We start from the raw sequence: 27,513 nt of genomic DNA, 5'->3' as shown, positions 1-27,513 counted from the left end.
GACAGTCCTCCTGGTGTTGTTGCTGCTTTCATCTGTGGCCGCATGCCCGGCAGCCGCCCAGCCAGCGTCTCCAGTCCAGCAGGGTTCATGAGGTTTGCTTCCTCTCACCACTGAACTGGTGCAGGTCCACTCTAGATCACAAGACTGCTCCCAAATAAGCGCAGCAGCCAACAGCATGTGATGTCCACACAAGGAGGGGGGGACGACGTTTAAGGCCACACATTGTGTTGCCACAGGAAGAGCATTGTTTGCATCTCAATAGGGCGTGTGTGTGAAAATGCACAGTTTCCTCGATGTCATGCAGCCAAACATGACTCTGGCGCTGAGTCACGTGGCGTGGACGGCGAATCGAACGAGCTGATGGACCTGCACCAGCGACGGTTGTATTTCCCAGCAGCTTCTCAGTGCCAGCTGTCTGCGCTGCAGCGTGGCGCTGCGTTCCCAAGCTCCGACCGGTGGGAAACTGTGTGGTGGCCAGTAATGATTCCGCCCTGCCAGCCCCATTACTCTGCACTGCACAAGCCCTCACTCACACAAACCTGCATCGGAATCCCACCTTCTGTTCCGCTCTCATTCATGACCTGTCCACATCCTTCAGCTGAGGTTAGTTGGCAACCCGGACTGAGTGGGCAGGTGGGCTAGTGGGGTGGTGACCTGACCTGAGAATGCAGCGATGACTAAATCTCTGATCTGTCTGCATCAGGGGTCGTCCTCCTCCACCCTCATGTGTATCCGCTGCTCACTCCGATCTCCTTCATCACACCCGTGACCCTCTTCTCCGTGTACTGTCACGCAAAGGTCACAGAACATTCAGCAACCAAAGAAAAGAAAGTGTTCCATTCACTAGAAAAATCCCCCTTTTGTGGTGAAAAAAAACCCAGAAGAGCTGCTTGGTGAGGTCTCGCAGCTCTACAGAGCAAACTGCGACTGAACCTGCAACGTGGTGGGGGCTGGAGAGGAGCTTTACCACTGCTGTGGTGGGAACACCTTCTTCAGCGGTAATATTATCATGAAATATTAAGTGCAGTCATCTGTCTGCTTGCCCACTAACACGTTCCACATGTCCAAATACAGTGACGTGACCCTCCAATTAAGTGGGGTTCACCCTGAGCCGGGGCATCTGGGTTTTCTAGTCTGTGCTCAGCAGGTGGGTGGGTGTGCGTGTGTGGGGAGGCTGCGGGCAGGAGTCCCGGGTGTAAACAACTTTTACAGCCATCACGCGCTGCTTTGACAAGAGAGTCAAGCGAAGCAGAAAGTGAAGGATTTTCACTGAGCTTCATACAAGCACCAGCTAAAGGCAGCACTTTCCCATGTTGTCCGAGGTCACTGGGCCACACCGTGAGGGCAAGAATTCCGGCTGTGGGGAGATCTGACAGCATGAAAGAGAAGAGGGGACGCTCCTGCTCGACCCTCCGCCTACTGCAGCCGCCGGACTGGACGAGCTGCGCCTCTGTTCACCCCTCCACGGCTCCCCCACAGGCCTGCCGTCGGTGAGCCGGGCACCAGGAGTGTGTGGGATGAAGGGATGAGAGAGAAGATCAAAGCAGGGAGCATGAAATAACTCGATGCACACGAGCACCTCGGTCACCCGCGCGCACCCTGGGAAACTCTCAGTGTCTCCCTCTACTGGTCGTGCAGGGCATTGTTCCCCACCCACAATCAGTAACGTGAGTTTGTTTGCGTCGCCTAACACATGACGTTCGGATTCGAAACAACCCAAACAGCCGGCCTGGTGGGACACCAGACCTCGTGTGGCAGACTGCTATGGAAGAAAGTGGAGATGAGCTCTGTGTGTCTTCACCATTATGATGGCAGCGACTGCGGCTTCACCCGTTGACGTGTCGATATGAAGGTGGAGTTGAAGTTCAAGACAAGACAGACTTGTAAACCTCTCCTGGCCTGAAAGCTCTTCTCTCCATTATTCATGAGCCCTGCGCTGGGACCCTGGGAACAAGCTGAGTGAGGCCCTGTGTCAATACCAAACACAGGCCGCCACAATGGCCACTGTTGACAGACACCCACACAAAGGAGCTGAAAGGGCTGCCCTGCATTCACACACACACCGAAGAACCGAAGAGTCCGTGTGCTGGCGCTCTCAGCTCACTTTGCACAGCATCGTCCTGGGCCTCGAGGCTGGAGTGTTGATGACGACATGTCCCAGATGGATTTCTGTCTGGGCCATCATGTGTCCAAATCCCATCCAATCACTTCTAAAAACCAGATAAATAGTGAGCTTTGACAATGATATTTAGAATCGTAAGAGGGCCAAAGGGTTTTGCAACTATTCTATTATGATTTTCAGTTACATCTCAATTGGTCAGGTTAATGTTTTTCACAATTGAATCTGAGCGTGAAGGTGCCACCGGCTAAGTTTTAAACAGCGCTATCTGCTGGATGTAAGCTGTAATTACATTTGCTTTGAGTGACGTCATACCATGAAAGACTATTTTGTCACACTGTGTTGTGAAGTACTAGTTGTGGAGAACAGTGTTGTTAAATTAGAACTCAGATGACGTTGATTTCAAATGATCATTCCATCTATGGCTTGATGTCTGCATGAATAAATGTAGGAAGGCAAAGCAAGTCGTCCATATTTTGCTTAACAAATCCCTCAATCTGAAGCCAACCGTCTTCTCACTGCTGAAACAAATGAGATGTAGATTTGCAAAACACGCCCTGTGATCTGCCTCCTCCGCCTGGCTCTGGGATTGGTCCGGACCAGTCCAGCGTGTGTGGACTAGTCGTTTAAGTAGAAGGTTCTCAGGTGCGCCCGGCTCCCATTTGAGCGCTGCTTCTACGAGGACCTCTCCGTGGCACCATGGTGGACCAGTTTGTTGGGAAATGGAAGCTGGTGCAGAGCGACAACTTTGATGACTACATGAAGGCCATTGGTGAGAGACATTTGTGAGGCGCTGCGGGTAGGCTTCAGGCCTCAGTGACACCATGTGGTCTTGCAGATGTCAACTTTGCCATCCGTCAAATGGCCCTCACGCTGAAGCCTCAGGTGGAGTTCTGCGTGGACGGCGAGGTCATCTGCATGAAAACCATCAGCACCTTCAAAAACACTGAGCTGCGATTCAAACTGGACGAGGAATTTGATGAAGTGACTGCAGATAACCGCAACACCAAGGTGAGCCATGTGGTGCAGCTGCTTTTGTTTGGGACCAACATCTCTAACCTTGCTGTCCTTCCAGACTGTGGTTACTCTGAGTGATGGCAAGCTGCAGCAGACACAGAGATGGAACGGGAAAACCAGCACACTGACGCGGGAGATCCGAGACGGCAAACTGATCTGTGCAAGTATCGGACTCCAAGTCCTTACAGGGCTCCTGGGTTCACTTCAAACAAGTGGCCCAACCGATTGCTTCCTGGGGAAGGGTGGCAGGTTCCTACACGCTGCAGTTGCTTCACTGCCAGTCCTACTGTTGTGACATGACTCATGCAGGTGAAGGTGTGTGTGAAAGAGCCTGCCACTCACCTGCGGTTAAGACTCAGCCACACACACACACACACACACACACACACACACTCTCGCTGGGTTGATGGGAAAACTTTTCTGTTAAAGCTCTCACCGCAATATCTGTTCTTCCTGGGGGGGGTTCGTGAACAGGGCGTAGCTAGTTTGTGCTCACGTCACCTGTACAAGCCTCGAGATGCTGCTGCCGAGTGGCTGGGTGACTAATGCTCATGTTTGATGTCCACAGACCTGCACCATGGGTGATGTCATCTCGGTGAGGACCTATGTAAGGGCTTGAACTGGCCACCATTGAGGCAGAACATGAAGCCAAATAAATGTTGCAGATCAACTATTGTGTACGAGTCATGACTTGATGACATGGTCGTGTGGTTCAATTGGCTGCTGGTCCGAGTCATGAGTGCTTGTTCTCTTCACCTCCAAAACAAGGATGCTGTGGAATTCAGGCAGGAGACACCTCGGCTGAGATCAATGGGGAGCATGAATCTGCTGATGAAGGACTTCTCAAAATGATCTATTAGACACGACCTGCTGCTGCATCGACCCAAGTGTCGTTCGAGTGAAAAGAAAACATCTCTTTAGTTGAATTGCATTGTTGCACGTCTATAATCGAAGGTTTTGAGTTTATTTTTTTCTCAAATTAATTCCTCTCCTAAAGGAATGAAACACGAATAACTCAACTGGTCGATTCTCGGATAACGGCACGCGAGACTTGCTGTGGTCCGTTTTTATGTCTTCACTGTGAGGGGGGCGTGAACACGGGCCAGTACCATTGTAAACCGAAGGGGGTGTTTTCTTATTGTCCCCCGTGAAGTATCAAAAACGTCGAATAATAATCGTGGTATGATCTCTTCATATGTTTTCTTAGATGTTTCAATAAAATAAAAGATGGTCCGTTTTGTTTGCAGCAGCCTCAACTTTGACTTGGATGGGCTCGTCCATCGTGCGTGCTACGTCACACGTCGCATTCTTCCAACATGGCGGAGCACGAAAACACAAACATGGAAGCCGAGAAGATACGAGCCAGCAACAGCCAGGGCGGCTCGGTTGGTGAGGAGAGCTGCTCCACGGCGGACTACTGTGAGAAGCTACAGGCCTGGATGTGGCAGTACTACAGCGGCTACGTCACCTGGCAGAGCTGGCTGGCCGCCTCCGCCTGGTCCTACCCCTGGTACCTACCCCCGAGCCCCGCTGCGGCCGAGTTGAGCTCACAGAACTGGCTCGGTGCTCCGTTCGCTCCGCCACCGACTGTCGCTGCCCCAGCCAGCCGGACAAGTGCGGCTGCGGGCGGGGCTGTCGTTGCACCGGCACAGCCCCAGCAGCAGCAGCCGCAGGACAACGGCCCCGGCCGGAGAGCAGGTACGGTGGCTTCTGTCAGGTGTTCACCCCGGCCGCGCACGCCGATCGGTTTATCCAGATCATCATTCGAGTTTCAATCGTGTCAATCGTGTTCATGTCCGGGTCTCTCTCAGCCGTGGGTGCCGGCTCAGCTGCTGGCACCTGGGAGGCTCCCCGAGCGCCCTCTGGGTCAACACCAAGTCTTGTCATTGCCGGTGCGCTAGTTATACAGAGCGTGTTGTCATCAGGTGAGACCTTCTCTTGTGAGCCCAGCTTCCCCCGGGACTGCAGCTCTGGCGAGAGGCTCCCTCGGGCCACCTGTGAAGGGACTGCGGTGTGGCTGAACTCAGAAGGGCGCCACGGAGCTGTGGACAGGTGTTGATATTTGCTCACAGTGGGCCCTTCCTTCTCCCAGCAGGTCGAGAGTACGGCATTCCGTCACCCTTCCAGAGGCTGCTGGCTGAAATGGTCGACTTCTTCATCCTGTTTTTCATCAAAGCAACAATCATAATCAGCATCATGCACCTGAGTGGAATCAAGTACGAGTGGCCTGGGCTGTCGGCTGCGGTGCCGTTCTCTTGACTGCTTTCTTGCTGTGCTCCAGGGACGTGTCCAAGTTCGCCATGCATTTCATTGTGGAGGAAATCGATGAGGACACGTCGATGGAGGAGTTGCAAAAAATGATGCTGGTTGCTTTGGTCTATCGGATATTGGTGTGTTTTTATGAGGTAAGTGGGACTTTCCAAAAATGTGACAGAGAAAGTGCTGGACTAGCCTGGAGAAGAGACTTCAGAGGGAACGCACCACATGAAGGACATGATCCTCGCACGCAGTGCTCACCGTTGCACACGACCTTGTTTTTTGCGGGGCAAAGAATGGGCAGAAATGTTGAGAACTGTTGCTGAATGGGAAGTGCTGACCCCAGGTGACGGCACCAGACGACTGCCCGCTGCCGTGGACCCTGGCTGCTGTGGGTCTTGTGGTTAGGGTTAGGGTTAGGGTTAGTTATCTTTTGCTGAATTTCAGCTTGAGTTTCCATGTGCTGGCGAATGACAGGAAGCCTGATTTGAATGGTTGAATGTAGAATGCAAATGTTTTTGTCCGATGACAAACAAATGTTGTAATTTTCCCTGGATTTGTCGTCTCCCTCCAGATCGTGTGTGTTTGGGGAGCGGGTGGAGCCACTCCAGGAAAGTTCCTCATTGGACTCAGAGTTGTCACATGTGACTCGTCAGTTCTGGTCCAGCCCAACAGGGTTCTGGTGGTGCCTGCATCTAACGTGTCCCTGTCAGCGTGAGTGATAATCCACTCCCAGAGTTTGTGTCTTCTGTCTGTCACTGAAGTGGCGTGTGGCCCTCAGGTCGACGGTCCGTGCTCTCAACAAGAACTTCTCCATCGCCTTCTTCTTCCCGGCCTTCATCACGCTTCTGTTCTTTCAGCACAACAGGACTGTGTACGACATGGTGGCGGGCACCATCGTGGTCAAGCGCTCCCGCCTCAGATGACACTCCTCCCCTCAAACGTGGAGCTTGTTGACTGGGAAGACCTTACAGTATGATGGGGTCCAAAGCTCCCATGTGTCAAGAGCGTCAGCGAGATCGAGGGGATGATCACAACAGCTCGGACTCAGGACTGTGCTTTTCTTCATTGCCAGTATAGTGTTAATAGCAATACTCTTTATTTAAGACTGTGTCCTGGTCCCCTGATGTTTGGACTCATAGACTGGGCCCGAGCGCTTGCACTGCTCGCTCCAAGCCACTCCACCGATGTGTTCTTTCTCTACTCGGCAGCATGTGACTCAGATGTTTATTGTATTACAAGATTTTGCAATTCACATTAAACAGAACAACCACGGTCGTCCAGACCTTCGTGCATGTGGTCTGCTACACCCACGCTGCTGCTCACGCTGCTGTCTTGAGGCGTGACTGGGAAGGACACAGGTAGAAACCAGTATATCAGAGGGACAGCTGATGGTTCGGACATGGAGCGAGAAGGTTTGAGGTCCATGGATGCGATGAAGGAGGGCAAGAAGAGGAGAGGTGTGACCAGTGGAGGATGATGGAGGTAGGTGGAGCAGGCTGCTGAATGAAGTGTAACTGCACATCAGTGTTTGGCCCCATCTAGTGTTGGGTGTTGGTCATTAACTGTTTCAGTCGAGAGGTGTTCGGAAAGCGAAGTGGCGAGTCTGTCTGCCTGTACTCCTCTGGTGTTTCCCAGGGAAGAAGCAGCACCGTTTTGTCTTCCTTCTGAAGCACGTCACCCGCATGTGGACGTCTGCTGACTGCTGTGCTGGCGATGTACTGTGTTTTACAGTGACACTGAATTATGAATGAATGGGAGAACACACAACAGCGACACTTGTTTAAAAATAGATCTGCTGCTGCACTGACGTGGAACATCAATGAAACATTCTTTCTCAAACGTCCAAATACTATCAAACTCGAGTCGAGTTGCCAGGACAACTGCGGAGGCTGCTCTGTGGGGACACTGCCATTACTGCTTCATTTCAACTCCTCTCGTTTGGGTGTGATGAATACGTTGAATATTTAAATGTGCGTAACAATCAGTACGAAACCTTGTTTGGAGCGAAAGACCAGGTCCTATCGAGATAAAAGCACTGGATCCTGGAATGGTTTGATGCACGTGTGGAAATCAGAAGCCTGATGTTGGCTTTAACTGTAACTTAAACTGCATTTATCAACACAGATGCAACACGCTTGATTCCTAATCCTCTTCCGTCCCGCTTTGCACCTGTAGATACCGTTTTAATGTTGCATGACGTGACACTTCGTGAAGCGTGATCAGACAAGTCGTCAGGCTCAACATCGGCGTCTATTTCATGCCAGTAGGGAGGCGCATCATGCGCAACAGCGCCTCTCTGAGTCCAATTCTGGTACTGCATCCCCAGCCGTTGACATGGCTGCCCCGCGGATCATGGTCGCACGCTGGCTGTGGACGACGTGCTCAGCTGAAAGGAAACAGTCCTGGTAGTTTGATGTGGAGTTGCACAAACCCTGATTTCATAACCACCAAAAGGTGTCGTTTTATATCAAGCTGTCGCCCCCTGCTGCCCAGACAGAGGTATTTTAAATGACTTGTCTCTGGCCCTCCTTCCTACAGATGCAGCTGGCTGGTGGCGTTTCCTGTTGTTCTGCCGTTGACCGGAAGGATAACTCACTCCACGTGTCAATCCTCTCAGTTGTTTGACCAGTTTGGCTGCAGGAACGTCTTCAAACATGGTGTACATTTGAAGCTAGCTGTCACAGGTTTGTATTGTGAAGAGTGAGTTTTCAGCTGGATCAGGACGGGAGGTGACTTCTGTCCTGAGAACTCCGATTCGCTCCCAGCTGTGCCATCCGAAGAACACACGTTTCATTCCAGTAAGTTGACAGGGCTGGGCCCGTGGAGCCGGGCCGACCCGTCTCAGGTGGACGAGCGTGAACCCACCGTGTGAGGTGAGCCAACGCATCCTCTGCTCTTCAATAGGCTCTTTCAGCGAGTCATGCTCCACCACCAGTGAGCTACAGCCACGTTACCACCCAGCTTTCTTAATGGGGACTGGAGACTGTGGAGCTGCCTTGTTGCCATGGCAGCAAGGGCTTTCACATTCTCCCCACATCGTGTAGACGGCGCATGTTGTTCCCCGTCCAAGTGGAGCAGGCCGCGGCAGCGACGGCTCTCGGGACTGATGCACCTCCAGCTCAGACGGCCAGTCACAGCCCTGGTTCCTCTCAGAGTGGGACTAACCTGAAGCACTGATGCAGTCACTGTCAAAGGCCTCGGGGGGCACATTTTGCCAACACTCTGAGATAGTGCGGTACTACGCAGTACTACTGCATCATCTTCTGTGTTGATCCACAGCTGTTACTATTCCAACTGCTTCACTGCGCCATCTTCACTGAGCATATGGCCACTGAGGTTCTGTTCCCCTTCACATACTATCACTCCTCCTCCTCCGTCTCCTTCATCATCCACTGGTGTCAGTCCAGTGGAAGCAGGTCCGTGTGTATGAGGGTGACATGTCCTGACATGTTTGCTCCAGCCAAGACGGTGAAGATCCTTCACCTGCTGCTGGGTTCATGAAGTGCTTCTCTTCTCCTCCGAGTCACTGGCGGTGAGCGCAGAACATCATAGCAGAGGAGGCGACTGGTGGCAGAAGAGTTAGGTTAGCTAGTTTACCTTCAGAGGACCAGGACACACCAAACCCTTTCCATCTTCTCGCTGTCAGTCAGACAGAAGCCCCTCCTCCAGAGGGATCTTCGCAGGAGTAAACCTGGAGTTACATCATCTGCCCCCTCCCCTCCAAAGGTAGAGTGTGTGTGTGTGTGTGTGGTGTTGGGGGTCGGAGGGAGCAGGCAGGTCACTCTCTCTGATCATCTCCATCTGACCGACTTCCACACACAGAGCGCTCTAATCCTTGCGCGTCACGTGTCCTTCAGCCTGAAGATGCCCGCGTCTCTGAGCAGCGCCTCTGCTCCCGCCCTCCCTCCCTGCCTCCCTCCCTTCCTCTCTCCGTGTGAGCGTAGTCTGGGAGCCAAGTCCTGTGTTTTTTTGAATGAATACCTGATGCGCTGATGAGGCTTGGCTGGGGGAGGAGCCGTGTCGCTGGAGTATTGAGAGGAGGGGAGGGGAGGGGAGGGAGAGAGCGAGAGAGAGAGAGAGAGGGAGCTGTCGGTCTGGTGGCCTTGCATAACACACACGCTGGAGCAGGACTGAGACTGGAGCTCTCGCACCCGCACCCGGGTCCAAGACAGAAGGACGGGACCCGCGTCTGCAGCGCGCGCGCGCACACACACTCGCACACACGCTCTCTGCTGCTTCTGCTGAGGACCATGCTCTGCCAGTCGCTGCCGAGGAACTGGTGAGCTATTCTTAGTTCTCTAACCAGCGGAGGGAGGGAGGGGGCGGGGGGCGAAGCGTTGCATCGTAGTATTTTCGTGCTGCGCTCCTCCCGCGGTCCCGGAGCAGAGCTGGATGCGGCTCGGCTGCGCTCCCTGCCTGCGCCTCTGCATCCCTGCTCGCATGGGATGCAGAACTTGTCAAGACAAACAGCCTGTCCTCGCTGTCTGCTCCAGTCCAGCGCGCGCTGGGGCCGCCTCTTAAAGGGACACCTCTCGCTGTTGCCTCAGCGTGAACGCGTCTCTGTTGGGGCGGAATAACAACGGCTCAGATCATTCTCTATTCAGAGAGTGCCGTTTCGGACAAGGTTGTGTATGGACTGCTGCTGCCCTCACCCCGCGGATCTGGTGCACGTGACGACCGTCAGAGACACGGAGATGACACCTGAAGGTCTTCACCGTTATTTGAGCTTGGCACGGGATTCGATGTGCGGCGATGCTGTGCCCCGTTCACCCGCTCAGCCCGTGGCCAGAGGTGTGAGTCCGTCCTTCCGTCACATTTTAGCCCCGAGCCCGGTGCGTGAGCTGCGTGCGCACGTTCAGGTCATGTGAGGAGAGACGCCTGGTGTTTGGCTTGTTCAGTGGCTTTGTCCTCCACAGCTGCTGCGAGACTGGGATGTGATGTCATGACAGCGCTGACACGGTGCTGCTGAGTGAGGTGGGTGGCTGTTGCAGCGACTGTGCTGCTGCTGCTGATGATGATGATGATGATGGAGGATCTCTCGCTCTGTGTGTGTGTGTCTGTGTGTGTGGCGGGGGCTGTAGCACTGTGATGCTGCAGGCGCTGCTCAATGTGGGTCAGGAGAGACAGAGCTCACCCTCCTCTCTCTCTCTCTGACTCTCACCCCAAATCTTCGTCTCCCCCCCACATCCCTTTGCTTTCCTCCCTCCTGTTGTGTCGTCCGATCATCGCTCCTGTGCCACCACTGCTCAGCCTGGCTCATCCTTTGTTACATCTTTTTGGCGCCTTGAAAGCGGTGACCTTGCCAGCGCCTTCATTACGTTAAGATCCCTGTAAATAGACGGACACCAAGGTCGCCTTCCATTTTCCCGCCCCTTCTCCATATGTAACCGTCTGAGGCTGCCATCACAGTACACACTCATTCAGTTTGACAGTCAAAGAAGCTGAATGAAGCAAGGTGTGTGTGTGTGTGACAGGTAGCATTACAGCTTTATCAATAAAAGGTTCCCGGACCTCGGTGCTGAGGAGAGCCACCCACCAGCAGTTGACCTAACTGTGGACGGACTTTCCTGTGGTTTCACTAGCAGAATGCTCAACAGCCTTAGGCCGTGAAGAAGGAGCACTAGAAAGCTCAGTCCATTCCTCAGGAGCCAGTGACGCCCACTGCTCGACTAAGGTTTAGGAGGAAAGCAGCAACAAAGCACCACAAATGATGTTCCACTCTCAGATGTCACACATGCGCATACATGTACATAGTGCTAAGTTTGACTTGTGTCTGTGTCCTCAGACCGTGGCTGACTCCATTGAAGAAATAGCCAAACCAGAGATGATTCCCCATGAAGTGCGTGGCGCTGAGTCCGGGAGCTGGAGTGACTCTGACGTCGCTGTTTTCCACTGAGCAGAGGCTGGGACAGATCCAAACTTTCCCCACTGACACACCGGAGAAGCGCTTGGTGAAACAGGAAAAATGAAGTCGAACCAGGAGAGAAGCAATGGATGCCTGCCTCCGAAGAAGCGAGAGATCCTGGCCCTGGAGCAGCGGCCGCTTGTGGTCGCCGCTGCCACACCTCCGGCTGTGGTGGCAGCAGATCCTGTCCCGCACACGGAGAACCTGGCCTGGCTGGCAAGTGTAGCCACCGAGCGCTGCAAGTCCCGGGACGCAGAAAGCCCGAGATGTCCCATCTCCGCCGTGGTCACGTCTTCTGCTGCCCCTCTGTCCACGGTTCCGCTGGCTTCCATCCCAACTGTGTTCCCCGCCACGCTCCAGCAGCACGCCGGGACCATCCAGTTTGCCCAACTGGGACCAAATGTGCAGTTCATCAGCTCAGGGCCGTACGCTGGCTACATCTCCTCTCACATTATCTCTGGCAACGCCAACAGCTCTGCCGCAGCGGGACAGCGCTCCCAACTGGACGGTTACTCGACTGCCCTGATATCACCCACCGCCAAAGGTGAGCAGCAGATTCAGATCGGGCTGTCGCCGACTGAACTGGCACCTGTCTCGCTGCCAAACTCCCCGCAAGTCTCCAGCCAGTACATCCATTTGGACGGCAGAGCGCCGCTGACTGTCACATCAACTGCAGGCCACCTTCAGATCCACCCCCACGCCGCAGTCATACCTCAAACTCTGACCCTGGCTCCTTCCCAGCTAGTCGTTCAGTATGCAGATGGATCTGCTGGAAAGAAAGCAGACGGACATGCCAAGGCCTCGTTCAACGGGGAGCTAGAAGTTGTCAAACCCACCAAAGGCCTGCCAGGAAACCCTCAGCCAGTACAGAACTATGAAGCGCGCCACATCCTCTTGCCGGCGGACTATGGCCAGAACGCCTCAGGACTCCAGACGTCTCTGGTTCTGGTGGCCCAGCCAAACCATGGAGCTGAACCGGAGCCGGCCTCAAACAAGATTTCCTTAGTCCATACGGAGAAGGGGGGCATCTGTCTGGGGAAACCAGTGGCAAGAACCTCTTCCTTTACCTACCCACCGTCGTCAGAAGTGGTCAAATCTGCCGCCCCTAACACCGTCATCCACACCACTCTTCCACATGAAGACCTGGCCTCCAGTCTACCACCCATCATTGGCTACATCACCAGCGGGAGTCAGCATGCTCTGAGCTACCACACGGCGCTGCCTCAGCACTTGGTCATTCCAAGTGGCCAGTCCCTTCTGCTCCCTGTCACCAGCACGAGCAACAGCTCAGAAGTAGAGGTCAGTGGCCCAGTCAGCTCTCTGGCTGCTACCACGGCCCCTCAGAACTCCACAGCCATGCCTCATGCCTACCTGGCCACTGCGCTGTCCAAGTGTGAGGCCCTGGCTCCGGATGGGAGGGCGCCGCCTTCAGCTCCAGCTGTGGCGTCAGCGCCCTCCCCAACCCCGGCCTCTGTCCCCACCTCTACCTCCGCGTCCATCCAGGCTCCCTCCTCCGTCTCCTCTCCGGCTCCCCCTGTGGCGCTCCCTCCGTTCTTTATGCGAGGCTCTATCATTCAGCTGGCTGATGGGGAGCTGAAGCGCGTCGAAGATCTCAAGACGGAGGACTTTATTCAGAGCGCAGAGATCAGCAATGAGCTGAAGATTGACTCCAGCACGGTCGAGCGGATTGACAGCGGGCAAAGTCCAAATGCTGTGGTCATACAGTTTTCTGTCGGAGAGCTCAAAGCCCAGGTAAGTTCAAGCTGTAGGTCCCCATAGGCTCTGTCCTGTGCCCCAGGTGAGTGTTAGCATAGCACCATGTGCTGAGCCGCACTGAAGCACATTTCTACTCTTCGTGTGTGATGCATTTCTGGCTCCAAAGGATTTTTGTGGGGGTCATGCTAACTGAGCTAGAATCAAGTGTCCCAATAAGAGATTCTCAGTGTGTGTGTGTGTGTTCCTCCTCAGGTCTGCGTGGAGGTGCTGGTGGAGTACCCCTTTTTTGTATTTGGACAAGGGTGGTCATCCTGCTGCCCGGACCGGACCACCCAGCTATTTGAGCTGTCCTGTGCCAAGCTGTGTGTGGGAGACGTGTGTGTGTCGCTCACCCTGCGGGGTCTAAGGAACGGCGCCGTCACAGACAGTCACTCTCTGGGGACCAAGCTCTCTGATGCCTGTCACAACATGGAAACTGCTCTAAGGACCCACATGAGGCCCAGCAACAAGCCCCACTGTGTCTGTGGGCCAGAGAAAGAGCCAGCGTCGGGACCCGGATCCAGACAACTGCCTGGACTAAGGACTAGTTCGGGACCTGGCCAAGACAGTCCTGCAGCAGGGTCTGCGCTGGCTGGCGTCGGAGCTGGTGAGGCCAGACGAGACTCTCTGGACAAAACCCAGTCTGGTCTGGACAGAGTTCGCAAGAGACGCTGGTCCGCTCCCGAGCGAGACCAGGCAGAGAAGGCCGAGGGAGAACCACCTCTGTCTCTTCCCAAACCCATGATCATCCCTCAGGAGGTCAAAATCACCATCGAGGGCCACTCCAGTGCCGGGAACTGTTGAACTCTCCTCCGCCTCTACCCAGACCTAGGTCAGATATGTACATCAGTCTCTCCTCTTCCACCTGTCTGCTGCGGCAGTGTCGCGTTGAAGATGTAAGCACTTGGTGCTGTCGGCAAACGGCAGCAGCCCAACACCGGAGGAGTCCATTGTGTCGGTCACCAGGTATGAGCTGCAGAGGTCAGCAGGCAGAGAGACGTCAGACGCGGTGTGACCTCACACAGAGAGAGAGCACGACAGTGGGCTGCGCCCCTCAAAGTCATGGAGTTCACGATAACCTACATGTGTTCCACGGACCTCCGTGAGTCTCAGTGTGACTTGAGGGGGCTGCAGTCTGAATGTAAACCACTTGACTTGTTCTGTGGGCCCCTGTGAAGGGAAGGTGCATGAGAATCGTTCCACAATCCTGGCAATATATATGTGTGTGTGTGTGTGGCTACAGTTGCACATTTACAGATTCCTATTATTTAACTTGACCGAGTGTCACATGACCTGCTCCTCCATGCTGCAACGCCCAGCATGAATCTTTCTATGAAATTTTGTCAAACTATAATTCCAGTCTGAGAGTCTCAGCCTTTTCAGTACCTTCCACTGGAAACTTTCTACACTATAGGGAACATATTAGGGAACAGATGCCTTATCAACGACCAGCATTGGCACTGACTGGCTTCTGGAACAGCAGCAGCACTCGGCTCCATTCAAGTGAAAAGGAAAGCTTAGGTTCCGCCCGCTACGTAAGCTCCCCCGCCGTGGGCAGCTTGGCCGCAGACTTGTCCCGCAGAATGAGCTTGGAAACACCCTCATAAATGCTGGGCCCATGTGAAGCCGACCAAAGCGTTGATCCTTGACCGGTCACAGGTCGGCTCATGAGTGTGGTGGTGTTGATGCCTGCATTGTCGGCCTGTTTTCACTTGATCAGCAGCTGTGAAGCTGTCCACGTGTGACACGGCTGTGATGCCCGTGTGAAGATGGTAGACGGTGTTAGACGTCCATCTCACCAGCGAGTGAGCGAGTCACAGCGGCAGGTTTGGACCCGCCGTCTGTACAGCATCCAGCTTCAGCTCTCTGGGGTTGAGGCCTGTCTTTCCGCGGCGTTCACTGTCACCTTCACTCTGAACAACGTTTCCACTTCAGCAGGTTTGAGTTGCATTGTTACAGATAAGTACAAACAAGTAACGCTCCAGTTCATACTCAGGAACAGAGTGTGTGTGTGTGTGTGTGTGAGTGCGCGCGTGTGCGCATTGTAAACAGCAGCACTTTGAGTGTCCGGCAGGACGGTGGTGTGCGTGTCACATGACTGAGAGAAAGCCTTCCGGGCAGGGAAAGCAGACGGGTGAGAGTCTCCCTACTTTATTTTTCCCATAGAGTTACTATTGAGAGAGCGATGGATAGAGCTGAGCTTGTACAGTAAACTGTATCCTGGAGTGTGTACAGCGTGTTTATAGATATTCTCACCTGTAATGTAGCCGATTGTACGTACTGTACGTGCAGAAGCACTTCCTCCTTCTCCACCATTCCATTCACTTATCCACCCGGTGGCCCGACATGCGTTCCGTCTCCTCTGGTGTTGATCCGGTGTTCATGACTGGGATGGAGCTTTTGGGACTGAGGCACTGCTGTGACATGAGCACTGTAAAAACCATCCACCTTTTATATCTCCTGTCACCACTTTTGTAAAGCCAGACTGTTGTCCTGTCCGCTACTGTGCGACGGCCCTGCGACTGTTCTCCCACCATCAGAGTGGGTACGACCTTCACGTCACATCGATCTGGTGGCCTGTTTTTCCACACGAGGAAAGAAGATGTACAGTACTAGATCAATATTCCAGGCCAGAGTTAGAAGGAATTCTTAACTTAAAGATTGGTGCAGCGAATATTACTAACAAAGCCATATATCGATCGCAGTTCAGAATCCGAAATGAAGGAGAAAACAGCGGCCATTTGTTCTTCTTTCAGGTGAAGACTGACACAAACAAATAGGAATACGTCACGCGTTTGTGGTGTGTGTGTCTTTGTTAAAGTGTCCCTCAACGCATTATTGAATTTCCCCACATCGGTCCCTCCCTCCAGTAAACACTTGGAGACTCTTGTACGAACTGTGGGTTTATAAAAGAACTGAACTGTCTCTATTAAACGTCACTAACATGGTGAAATGTTGTATTAAAGATTCTAATAGGTTGATTGTCAAGCTTTACTTCTGTTAACAAACGATTTACTTAAAGCTCGTGTTTACTTAAAAGTGTTTCTAAACACCACGTCATACAAAACTCCCTCGGATCTCCTGAGCAGTCCTTGAACGCCCCACAGCACTCGCAGAAGCTAAGCTGCTTTGCTATTAACGCTTCAACTGGTCACGTCGCTTGTAGTCATGGCGACGGAAGATGGGCGCGAGATAGGAAAACGCTCTGCTACTATTGTCCAATACATTCTCGTGTTTATGCTGGGAACTGCGCTTTATTCAGTTATTAACACCCAGCAGATGCGCGTCTTCCTGACGGACTAGTGCCGTGAAAAGGTTGAGTTGTATGTCAGAATGAAGCACCCCGCTTCTGGTAAAGTGCTGTCACTCAGTGTGGAGCAGGAGCCTTTCAGAGGCCGTGTTTCCAGTCCACATTTCCAGCCTCTGCTGATCAACCCCGGACATAAACACCACCTGGAAAATGTGAAGAATGTCATCCCAGTCTCTGCCACAGCTTTGTTCTCAATGGTCTCCATTTGATGAAGGAAATCTATCTCCATAAAAAAAATAAAGACTCGTGGCGAATCCTCTTCTGCTCGCCTCATTTCTGCGCAGGACAAGCTCTCCGACTCGTCTGACTCCCCACGCGCATCATGGCAGTCCTGCTTCTGACTCACCCTGCCTGCACTCTCTTCTTCACCCACACTGACTTGGGGGTGCAGGCTCTCATGCAGTTTGACTATCAGCTTGCAAACGAGTTGAAGTAGCTCCAGTCATGGTGCTCCACGTCTGTAGGTGGATCATGATGAACAAATGACCGCAGGGTTATAATTTCAACATCTAATCTAATCTAACCCAACGCGTTCACGTCATACACGCGACCATGCACTTTGAAAACCTCACCACTGGAGGGCGCCAGAGTTCCTCTGCGTTCCACCGCGTCCGTCCGCCACAGTTCTCTCGTCGACACACAGACCTTGAGCCGTTTATTTCCACACCAATCCAAATTTAAACTCCTTGAAGTGCAGGGTAATTCCTTCATCCGTGACGCTTCGACCAGCTGTGCAGGCAATAAGTTAGGAACGTCCTCCTGGGAGAAGCTCATTGGCGGGCACTCCCACACTATATACATACATACATACATGTTCCACTCGAATAAAACAATGCCAGTGTAAACAAGCTCCAGTATCACACGCCCAAGTATTGCACCTTCCTTCATCAATTCACACGTTGAGTTGTGGCTTTTCTGAGCAGACACAGACAGTGGTGTCTCTCTCTCCCCGTGTGAGGACAGACACGCGCGCGCGCGCGCACACGCACGCACCGTAAAGAGCACATGTGGTTGTGCCTATTTTGCAAGGGAACAATCTTCAGAACAGGAACAACTAAGTCTTTTTGTTTGCGGCGTCCTCGCAAAGCTGGAGCACAACACGTGCGTTCGGTTTTGTCTTTACATGGCGTGCACATGTCCCACTTCGGCGGTGAATTCGCTCCTCAGTTGGCGCAGAAACGACGCCTCCAGTGTGGTGGATTCACTCCGGCGAAGGCGGCTGACAGACCTGCTCTGCGGGGCCAAGACGGCGCTCGTCCCTCGCCGAGTTCACGCGTCCCCGGCGCGGTTGCACGTCAGCTGCTCCTGATCGGAGATGTCGTCGTCGGCCGGGGGCCGCGCCCGGTCGAAGAAGCCACACTGAAGAGACATTGACGTGTCAGTCAAGCGCACGATCTGGGCCTGTTTTCCTGGGCTGCTACCTTCCACATGGCTAGTGTTAGCATGGCCAGAACCAGCAGGCCCAGGAGGATGGCCAGGATGATGACCCAGAGTGGGACGGCGAACGACACGTCTGGGGTTCCCCATAACACCAGAGTCCCCATCTGCACAAGACAATCAGAGCAAGCGTTGGAAGAGCGAGTGCGGACGTGGATGAACGCATGATGGAGAAGAGGCTAGTAAAGCCTCCCGCCGCGTCACTGTTAGCTTAGCTGTTTCGAGGGACGACTTGATAAAAGACTCTCACGGAGGTGGAGTGGTGTGGCAGGGCCCGAGGCTGGACGCGGTACGGCATGGACGTCACCGCCAAAGACACGGTGGAGTTGAGGATGTAGGGGTCGTTCCGTCGCTGCGAGAGGCAAACATAGGTGTGACGCACAGCAAAACCACAACCTCTTCACACGAGCTGTGAGCAGCGACCTGCAGGAAGGTGTGGGCCCAGAGCCGGGAGCGGATTTTGATGACCGCGCTTTGTCCACGCTGGAGTCGCCCCACGAGACACGTGATCCTCAGGCAGGAGATGTTGGTGCAGTTCTACGCATCGACAGGGAAAAGACCGTGACCAAGCCAGGCCACACATGGACCTGCAGTGTGAGACTCACCAAAGTTTTCCCGCCGGAGCTCGGCGCACCAACAGCTCGCCGGTGGCGCCGAAGGCCCGTGCTGCTGTTCCGCAAGAAGCCCAGCAACTCTGGTGTGTCCTGGACAGATGTCACCTGACGGAGAGGAGCGGAGAGGATGGTGACTGGACATCCATCTACAGTGGGTGAGGGATCAAAGGCCAGCAGGGGGCGTCTGGCCCCTCCTGCACAACACAGCTTCTGCTGCCAAGCTCACCACTCCACATGCTCTTCATCTCAGCTCAAAAATCTCAAGCTCCTTTCTGTTCATTCCTCAGTTGCTTCCCAGGTAACACAAGTTCATGGGGCATCTTCTGACTTTCTCTCTCTCCAGACTTCCCTCATTCCCGGTGGTTGCGACACGACCAGCCCTCTTCTATTGGAGCTTGTTCTCCCCTCTATCTTTTAGAAAAAAACACCTCCCATGTGTTAGTGTTACCTGAAGGCCTAGTGGATTGAGGCTGGTGTTGGTCTGACAGTGAATGGGTCCATCGGTGAGGAGCTCCATGGCATACAGCAGGTCTTCATCACGAAAGCGAGATGGCCAGCCCACCAACAGCTCAGCTTCTCCTATGCTGCTGGGACCGGAGTTATGGAGCTGCCAGCACAGAGGGGGGGGGTTGGGTGAGCGGCGAGGAGAAGGTGATGACCCGCAGCACCTGTCTTCCCCGAGATGATTTCAGCTAAAGCTGGAACACCTGGCTTGTCAGGCGCCATTCAAACGATGACAAATGGACCATCAATTCAACAGACGCGACAAGCTTTTCTCTCACGCAGACACACGGTCATTAACGCTGAGCCCAGTCTTGAAAACAGGACGTGCTCCCAAAGCCGGCGGGCAGGAATTCTGCCCCTGCTAACCAAGAGCAGCTGCTAAAGAAAATCATTATCAGCTGCAGGACGCCACTGCGCCCATGACACACAGGTCTGCAGACGCCCCTGATCTGCGTGTGCACCTCCGGGGTGACCGACGGTGGCGCGGCTTACCTCGTAGATGTGCGTCACTTGTGGCCCCACGTCGTCCTCTTTGACAGGTTTGTCTCTGGGCTCCCAGCGTGGGAATGGCAGCACCACCTGAGAGGGGTGGGACACCCTGCGGAGAGCAGCAAGTCAGACACCAGGAGATCACAAGGTGAACACCAGCAGCTCTGACGGCTGAATTCATGAGCCTTCATTTCAAGACACTGCTCTGGCTCAGCTGACCACAGGACCACGTGAAAGACGACACAATGACACACTGTGTTGATACTGTGTCACTGAATACTGACACCAGCAGACAACCTTCTTCACAGACTGAATTGACTCTGATCTGATGACCTACTGTATATGATCATATTATTTAAGCCTTTGCATTCATTATTATTCCATATCTTTTAATAATGTGAACATGTATCATTATGTGGAAAAATGTGAAAACGATGAGGATGTTTGTGGACTTTTTTATAAAAAAAAAGTTTTTCCAGTGTTTTTCTAAATTTTCTAAATTTAATGATACCTCCAAATTAATTTGAATTAGAATGACAAGTCGAAATAAAGGGAGGTCCTAAAACTTGCGGCTCAGAATAGGATTTTTGAGGGTTGAGGACCAATGAAGGAAGATGAACGCTGCTCTCCTGTTTGAGTCACCATCACTGTACAGTCTTCAACCTTTGTCAGGAGCTTCTGGGTCCTTGAATGCAGACCCCCCTGACGGACAGACGGTCGGACGGAGTCTCTCACACGGCTGAGGTGGAGTTCATTCCTCTCATCCAGGATATCTTTGTTTTTACACCCAAAGAACTACAGTTTGACGCCTCAATCTTTCTGCCTCCTGAGGCACCACTTGAGGACACCAGGCAACTCCATGCACCACGATCTGTCGGGAAAACCAAGCTCATCGAGCAAAATCCTGCCGCAGGACCACCTGCATCTCTGCTGGCTTCTGTGTGTGTGTGTGTGGCGCCGGACAGTTGGGGTCCAGCACCTCGCCAGAGGGTCAGGTGTCCCTCATGCGTCTAATCAGGCCAGATTGGGGTCGTGTCAATATTTGAACCAGACAGACAACACACTCACTCACCCCCGTAAACTCAGCTGAGCGTGAGCAGTGACGGCCAGGTTGAGGGTGACCAGGTTGCTCGCGGCGTTATCCTTGTTGGAGCTGCAGAGAAAATCACATGTGAACTCATCTGAGGAGGAACTGTCTGAGTGGGAGGACCAGATATCAACACTGGAGCTATTGTCTGGAGCTTGTCTCCTCTGTCTCTGCGGTTATTTTCATGGAACCGCAGCCGGCGGCGTGGCGAGGACAGACAGTCAGACCACCTATTTACACCACTTGTTCTGTGTTTGTATGGGACAGTGCAGTGAGTGCTCGAGAGGATGTGTCACCTGTGGATCTGCAGCTCAAAGCTTATCTTGGGTCCAGCATCTTCTAGCCGCTGCACAGAGAACCTCAAACCCACAGCGAGCTGGAGAGAGAAGATCAAAGTCAGAGGCAGGCGACTGGAGATGTCTGGACATCAAAGCGCTGGGCAGGAAACCCCCTGTTAGCGCCGACACGGGCAGAAGATCAGGGTTATGTACATTGACATCGCTGAGAGATCTGACACACTCCAGGCTGCCACGTCTGAGCTTGTTGTCCTTCTTAAATCCCTGGTCCTTCTGACTAACCGAAAACACATGGGCTCAGCAGCACACGACAGTGTGGTCGCACATGTGCTCTCCAGCACGTGAACTTCAGGCATGAACAGGTCAAACACATGGCGGGTGCAGGGAGGCTGCGTAATTCAAGCTCTGGATGCCTTCATGAGGAACCAGGAAGATGGAAGTGAAGAAGTCACTGCAGGGCATGACTGACAGAGTGTCAGAAGAGATGATGAAAGGTCATTTATCTGATGTGTGTTTGCATCACAACGGAGGCAGCGAGACGTGAAGCTCCAGAGCAGAGCATTGATCTGAGGGAACAGAAGATAACCAGTCCAAGCAAGTTCTCCCTGGACTCATGATGGCAGAGAGCTGAGCTGCTCTCCAGTGAGGCTCGAGCTAAGCTATATTAAGCCTGTGGATTCCTCCAAAGAGCTGGAGTTAACCACGCTCTTCTGGACAGTGCGTCCACACAAGTGTAGCCATCGTCTTCAGAAGTCGCGCTGGCATCAACACCTCGGGCACAACATCTAATGTCGCCGCCTTGCAGAACAACACCACTCTGTTTCATGCAGGAAACGGCCACACTGTTCTCTGCAAAGCCGCGGCTTCCCTCGAGCGTTGATGGATGACGACACACACACCTACACACACCAGAGTGGTGGGTGTCAGTCCGAGGAATTTGGGTCGAAGTGATGCTCCTGCGGAACTCAGGCCAAAGAGCTGCGGAGAGTGGGAACAAACCTGTGTTTCAGCCACCATGGGATTCCCCAAATCGCATACCACCATCCTGGACTCGTTCACCATCTTGTACTCGCAGTTCAGCTGAGACAGAGACTGCAACAGGAGCACAAAGACACGGTGGGTGAGACTGTGTGATGACATGCGGGGGACAGCCAGAAGACGAAGGGAGGTCACCTCCGTGAGGGAGCAGGGCAAGAGTGGCGAACGCTCAGACAGTGACAGCCTCATCAATCAAACTGCTCCATTACACACGCACATGAGCGCGCGCACGCACACAGACGGGCTGCAGTTGAGCCCCTCCATTTCCGCGCTCCCTAATGCAGCTGGTGATAAGGGTTTTTGGCGGTTGCCAGTAAAGCAATAGCCGCCGTCACCACCAGCAAACACACACAAACAAAGACACAACAGGACACAAATTGCTCCCTTCCCCTTCTCACTTGCCGACAATGAGACCAGGGTGCAGCCATCTGCTTACCTCCACTCTCCTCTCCACACCGATGTAGTCGGCCTCCGGCGGTATGAGGGCGTGCAGCTCAGTTTCGTAGGCTCCCTCGCCACGATTGACGGCGCTGACGGTCAGCATGACCAGGTTGTCATCTCCGATCACCACTTCGGATCGATCCCTGTGCGAGTGGAAAGAAAGAGGCATCGGTTTGAAGGAAATTCCTGAAGCACAGTGGTGACTCAGAGACACATCAGGTTCTGACGCTCATGTCCCGTGACAGTTTATCTTCACTAAACGCATTTGGAGGCCAGATTTGGCTCCCAGGCCATGAGTTTGACACCGCTGAGTGAGCTGCAGCATGGTGTCCTTGACCTGCTGTGCGAGTGAGTGCGTGTAGCCCTGCGTGTGAGTCAGTGAGAAGAGTGACGGGATGTTTGGGCAAGGCTGCCATGGTGATATGGTACAGCTGGAAACACTATTGCGAACAAGCTCACGCACTCACACGCACAAAGAGAATTTGAGTGCAAAGTCTCTCATGGAGTGAGGGGCAGCAGATACACTCGCTGTGTTTGTGGTGTTTACAGGGTGAGGTCAGTGGGCGTGGTGGGGTCACCCTTACATGCTGGCAGAGAGCTGGAGGTCAGGGATGCAGATGTTGTCGTCTCCACAGTTGAGAAGGATGTAGGCCTGAGGGGAGGAAGATTATTGTCATCATCATCATCATCATCAGCAGCACAATCCAGCCAAATGTCGGCCAAACTCCGTCCAAGCGTCGGGCGAGTCTTGATAACAAGCACAAAAACATCTGCTCTCTTCACTCTGGTCTTCGCTGCCAAGTTTGCTCAGCTCCGTCCATTACCCGTTACGTTCCTCACGACTTTCCTGCCATTCTCTTCTCTTCTTCCATCTCGTGGACGACAGGAAGTGAGTGGTGTCATGAGTAGGATGCCCGAGAAGAACAAACTCACATGTTCCTGCAGAAACGTGCGACTGAAGTAGTTGAGTACCGGCGGGATCGTCTGGCCCTCAGTGGGCGTGGCCAAGCTGTAGTTGAGCACCACAGAGATCGGCGTCAACTTGTCCCTGAACTCGTCTTCTTCCTGCAAGAATGAAAGGCAGGTTGGAAACCTGGCGCAGCGTGCTGATGCTGCCTTTGCCAAAGGGCTCACTCTCAGGTAAATCTTGTAGCTCAGACAGCCGCGAGGACGACTCTGGCCCAGTCGGAGGATCCCGGTGTGCTGAGGCTGCTGGGACTCCAGGAACAAAACTCTTCTGATCCCTCCCCTGATGCCTTTCGACCAATCCAAATGGAGATCCGCTCTCAGGTCTGAAGCATAGATATTTGCACAGATTCCATCAGCTCTTCAGCCTCCGTCACATCCCTGAGCCTTCAGCGCAGCGTCTTCTTACCCGCCAAGCCGGGGATGGCCACGCCGCTCACTGCAGCACACACATCCATCCTCAGGCTGTGGAGGGAGGGAGATACTTGGCGTCAGGAGAAAGCACTGTTGCTGCACATGTGCTGGGGCACCACTGCTGAGACCCGAATGGGTGCCTCTATCCTGTGTTGCCTCCGTCATGTGTGTCACACAGATGTGACTCATGCCACGTAATAAAACGCAGGGTTCTATTTTGGAATCTCTCCCTGCGAGTGTTCAATAGGTGTCGATGGGAGCAAGGCGCCTTCATGTGTTGTGCTGGGTGTGGCTTAATAGGCACCTTGTGTCTGCCTCATGAAAATGGCCCTGGATGGAGTTCAACGCAACACATCATTACTGAGTGTCACGTACAAAGGCCCCACCACCTGCTCCACTTAAGGAGCTCCAGCTTGCAGTTGAGGGGGTCCCTCATTAGCCAGCACTGCAGGTCCCAGGACCTGACAGCAGCAGCAGCACATCTGCATCACATGCTCATATCTATCGCCATGCTGTCCTTGCTTTGTTTGTTCGCCCATCCAATAAAACCCAGTGGGAGATGAGCTTAGTGAGTGAGAGTGGGGTCAGAGGTCATGAAAATAACTCTAAAGGCCGCTGGCTCTTCGTGACTGTCTGACCGTGCTGGATTGGTCACGCTGGGTGATATGGGGTTCCTATTCAGCTCCTCTTGGCTTGAACATTCTTGGATGCTAAAGAGCAGTTCCAGCAATGACAGCTGAGCTTGAAGATCTACCTAGGACTCAGCGGCTGACACAGCTAACCCTAACACTGCTGAAGGTCAAGAGATTTGTTAACTGTGCTGTCAGTTAGTTCAGGTCCACTGAAGTGTTTCATGTGGCGATGGAGAGCTACGTCAGAGGTCAGAGGTGAGTTCGACACTCTGGCTCTGGCTCTGGCTCTTGATGTCAAACACCTGGCTGAGGAGGGGACACCATCCCTCTAGCTCAGAGGTCATCTAAGGAGGGAAGACACCAGCATCCTTCGCTTCTCTCAGTCCAGAATCCCTCATGACCAAAGTGCAAAACCAAAAGATTGAGCATTTCAGCATTTCTTACCAGCTGACCCTGACATCGCCGTGTGGGAGGAGGCACTGCCGGTCTTCAGGGTTCAGGATTCTTGGGGTCAAAATTATTTCAGCCTCCACAGACACCACAGCTTGTGTCCTGCAAACAACAAATCGGACTTCAGCGCAGGAGAGCACCAGGGAGGGTTGTGTCCTCTGAGTGTTACCTGTACACGGACACTTGGGCAGCGCCGAACGACCCCACGATCAGATCTGCACAGAGATCACAAAAGGCACAGATTTCAAAACAGCCACACACCTTCATGTGGTCCGTGTGGCAGCCGCCGGGTGTCTACGGGACGCCTTTAGTGCCTCACACAGGAGTGTTTCCCAGAAGCCTGAGCGGCAGAGCAGCCACTCCTGAGCGTAAGCAGCAACAGATCTCAGCTATATAAGTGATTTCATTTGTTTTCATGGGCTTTTCAGATCAACACACTTTTAATTGGCTCCACTAGCTTTAAATAGAGTGGAGCCTTAATGGGCTGTGGTTAGGGGACACATACCAGAGAGGCCTACTCATGAACACACACACACACAGGTTTGTTTCACTATCCTTGTGAGGACCTCCCCTGGCCATCACCCTTCCCCCTACACCTAACCATCCACAACTAATTTTACTGAGGTTTTAACCCTCTAAACCTTGTGAGGACAGGCCAAAGTGTCCTCATAAGAAGGAGACTTGGTGCTCACAAGTATGACAAAACATGCCCCCCCGACAAACACACACACACACAAACACACACACAGCTCTGATTAAAACAACATGGAAGAGGCCCTAAAGGATACAAGCCACCACTTCCAGATGAAACATGGGCAAGTTCTGAGCCCTGGTGGAGAATGACCCAGAGTCACGACAGTAAAGAAACCTTAACTGAGAATGCACGGCCAATAGATACAGCAAAACATATCATTTCAATAAGGCGTTCAGTTCTATCAATCCAAGCGTTTCAGTTTTTTTTGCGGGGGGTGGAGGGAGACATCATGGATCAAAAAAGAGAAGGTACTGTTACAAACAAATATTCTGTGAACACACAAGTCAACCACAGTAAACACAGTAAATGTCAACTTGAAAAGTGAATCCAATGTTCAACTATTTCAATGAACAATCATCACATAGAAGGAATAAGGAATAAGAGAAGGAAGGGGCACAAATGAGAATAAAAAGAGATGATGATAGTTGTATAACAAATCCATAGAAGTGAGTCTGGCATCATGCTGCAGGACACTGAACCTCCCGTCGCTCTGCACGTGCCTCCTCTCGCGCATATTTAAGCAGAAGGGCACTAATTGAATCTGAGAGAGTCATGTCTGTTTCTACCTCTGGCTCCAGTCCCCTGGAACCACAACATTAAACATTTAAGCCCCGTCCCCTCCCCCAGGGTGCTCTCAGTCACTGTGTGTGTGTGCTCAGGCCAAGAACCTGCAAGAAGAAGAGTTACAGCAAAGAGCAGATGAAGGTGTGGTGGAGGCTTTACAGGAAAGCTGTGCAAGTCATCAGGCGCAGATGGAGGAAGTCAGACAGGCCCGGAGAGTTTCTCTGTCCATCCTGCTGCTTCGCTCATGAAAAACAACTCAATCCTCCAGCAGCCTCCTTCAACTTGATTCACCTTCAGGCTCGAGTGTGAAGCAAACAACCTGCTGACCACGTGCAGAGGTGGTGCTGCCCCTGCTGGGCAGGCGAGCGCACTCCACTCCCAGTCACAGGCAGACGGTGAAAACACCACCTCCATCCAGAGTTTAGACTGACTGTCAAGTTGTCACTGGTTGTCTGCCGCGACTGCTGCGACTGCTGGGTCGGTGGCGGGACGATGATGAAAGGTCAAAGGTCCATCGCACCCAGTGGAAAACTGGGTGTCACCATGGAGGCACACAACCTGCTTAATTCTTGGTGTCAAAGCTGAACTGACCTTGAAAACCAAACAAAGGCACTTTCAAAATATGTGTTCATAAACCACGGTCATAAGGAATGGCTCCAGGAACTGCTGCCAGCCCCACGGAGCACTGTAACAATCCTGTTATGTTTTCACAAACACATGGCCCCAGCACAGGCTCACAGCAGCGTGTGCTGTGCGACTGCTGGCTGGTGAGGAACATGCCACCTTGACTCTGACTCTCATCGATCATCTGCCAGTGTAGCCTTTAGATGGCCTGGACTTTGCTTGCGTCTCACGTCTTCTCACTTCCCAGTTGAAGCTATTTCCTGTCCAGTGTTTTGTCAAGATAAAACACAAGCCACACAAGTCACATGTGAAAGGCCTCCATGAAGTGACAAGGAAACTGCTGTCGGCCTTTGACCTCTTGCCCTTGGGCAGCACCAGAAATGCACCTTGAGGGAATGTGAGTGGTCCTGCCACAGAGCTGAGGCCGACCTTCACTCCTGCCTGTGTGGCATTTTCGCCTTTAATTAAGGCTGATCCTCAGGGTGGGTGAGCTCCCACACATGTCATTTGCTTTCACCCACTCATCTGGCTCAAATCCGCCCTGAAATCCACCAAATAAAAACTCAATTACATGACACACAAACACAAAATACACCTCAGCGGCTTGCCCCCACGCAAGACGCTGGACCGACGTGTGCTGCTGCTGCAGTCACATGACCTGGACAGACTTAACAGACTCCATAATGTGGATCAAACAACCCCGGAGCCTTTGAACCGCGAGACTTTACTATCCTAGCGACGCACTTCAGGCAGCCAGCTCTTTGATGACAGATGGCAGCGACACAGCAGGCTCCCTGCACGTGTGTGCTCACCATGTTCACCCCCCAAAAACCTGTAG

At 53.1% G+C, this 27,513-nt stretch overlaps 4 protein-coding genes across 7 annotated transcripts in view; 3 read left to right on the top strand and 1 right to left on the bottom strand.

Moving 5' to 3' along the window:
• The first annotated feature begins 2,723 nt into the window (after positions 1–2,723).
• Positions 2,724–3,806, top strand: LOC128771775 (fatty acid-binding protein, liver-like). The gene is made up of 4 exons (XM_053887505.1): positions 2,724–2,891; positions 2,958–3,130; positions 3,195–3,296; positions 3,705–3,806. Exons 1-4 carry the CDS (start codon positions 2,819–2,821, stop codon positions 3,753–3,755), a joined length of 399 nt encoding a protein of 132 aa, XP_053743480.1. The 5' UTR covers positions 2,724–2,818; the 3' UTR covers positions 3,756–3,806.
• Positions 3,807–4,446: 640 nt separating this feature from the next.
• On the top strand, positions 4,447–7,017 carry fam8a1b (family with sequence similarity 8 member A1b). 2 transcript variants are annotated; one of them, XM_053888265.1, is made up of 5 exons: positions 4,447–4,834; positions 5,232–5,352; positions 5,418–5,541; positions 5,967–6,106; positions 6,174–7,017. In XM_053888265.1, exons 1-5 carry the CDS (start codon positions 4,453–4,455, stop codon positions 6,316–6,318), a joined length of 912 nt encoding a protein of 303 aa, XP_053744240.1. In that variant the 5' UTR covers positions 4,447–4,452; the 3' UTR covers positions 6,319–7,017. The 2 variants fall into 2 exon arrangements, with proteins under 2 accessions (XP_053744240.1, XP_053744239.1); XM_053888264.1 differs by having other exon boundaries at positions 5,229–5,352; positions 6,174–7,015.
• A 2,431-nt stretch (positions 7,018–9,448) lies between these two features.
• Positions 9,449–16,727, top strand: LOC128771574 (ataxin-1-like). Of its 3 annotated transcripts, none has more exons than XM_053887007.1 (3): positions 9,449–9,674; positions 11,181–13,052; positions 13,269–16,727. In XM_053887007.1, exons 2-3 carry the CDS (start codon positions 11,361–11,363, stop codon positions 13,857–13,859), a joined length of 2,283 nt encoding a protein of 760 aa, XP_053742982.1. In that variant the 5' UTR covers positions 9,449–9,674; positions 11,181–11,360; the 3' UTR covers positions 13,860–16,727. The 3 variants fall into 3 exon arrangements, with proteins under 3 accessions (XP_053742982.1, XP_053742984.1, XP_053742983.1); XM_053887009.1 differs by lacking the exon at positions 9,449–9,674 and adding an exon at positions 9,754–10,186; XM_053887008.1 differs by lacking the exon at positions 9,449–9,674 and adding an exon at positions 10,211–10,369.
• itga8 (integrin, alpha 8) overlaps positions 16,640–27,513 on the bottom strand; it is a 25,741-nt gene continuing 14,867 nt past the window's right edge. The window contains exons 14-30 of the mRNA XM_053887006.1: positions 24,903–24,948; positions 24,728–24,835; positions 23,647–23,702; positions 23,406–23,563; positions 23,205–23,336; positions 22,856–22,923; positions 22,267–22,414; positions 21,792–21,884; positions 20,793–20,872; positions 20,482–20,562; positions 19,413–19,518; positions 18,865–19,023; positions 18,408–18,521; positions 18,226–18,339; positions 18,053–18,154; positions 17,787–17,909; positions 16,640–17,724 (exon numbers count right to left, since the gene is read on the bottom strand). Of these exons, the coding sequence (XP_053742981.1) occupies positions 17,635–17,724; positions 17,787–17,909; positions 18,053–18,154; positions 18,226–18,339; positions 18,408–18,521; positions 18,865–19,023; positions 19,413–19,518; positions 20,482–20,562; positions 20,793–20,872; positions 21,792–21,884; positions 22,267–22,414; positions 22,856–22,923; positions 23,205–23,336; positions 23,406–23,563; positions 23,647–23,702; positions 24,728–24,835; positions 24,903–24,948 (1,778 nt within the window). The 3' untranslated portion in view covers positions 16,640–17,634. The remainder of the gene's footprint in view (positions 17,725–17,786; positions 17,910–18,052; positions 18,155–18,225; positions 18,340–18,407; positions 18,522–18,864; positions 19,024–19,412; positions 19,519–20,481; positions 20,563–20,792; positions 20,873–21,791; positions 21,885–22,266; positions 22,415–22,855; positions 22,924–23,204; positions 23,337–23,405; positions 23,564–23,646; positions 23,703–24,727; positions 24,836–24,902; positions 24,949–27,513) is intronic.

The sequence above is a fragment of the Synchiropus splendidus genome, chromosome 15 (assembly GCF_027744825.2).
Source record: "Synchiropus splendidus isolate RoL2022-P1 chromosome 15, RoL_Sspl_1.0, whole genome shotgun sequence".
Taxonomy (NCBI): domain Eukaryota; kingdom Metazoa; phylum Chordata; class Actinopteri; order Syngnathiformes; family Callionymidae; genus Synchiropus; species Synchiropus splendidus.
This window is presented reverse-complemented; position numbering and strand designations above follow the sequence as displayed.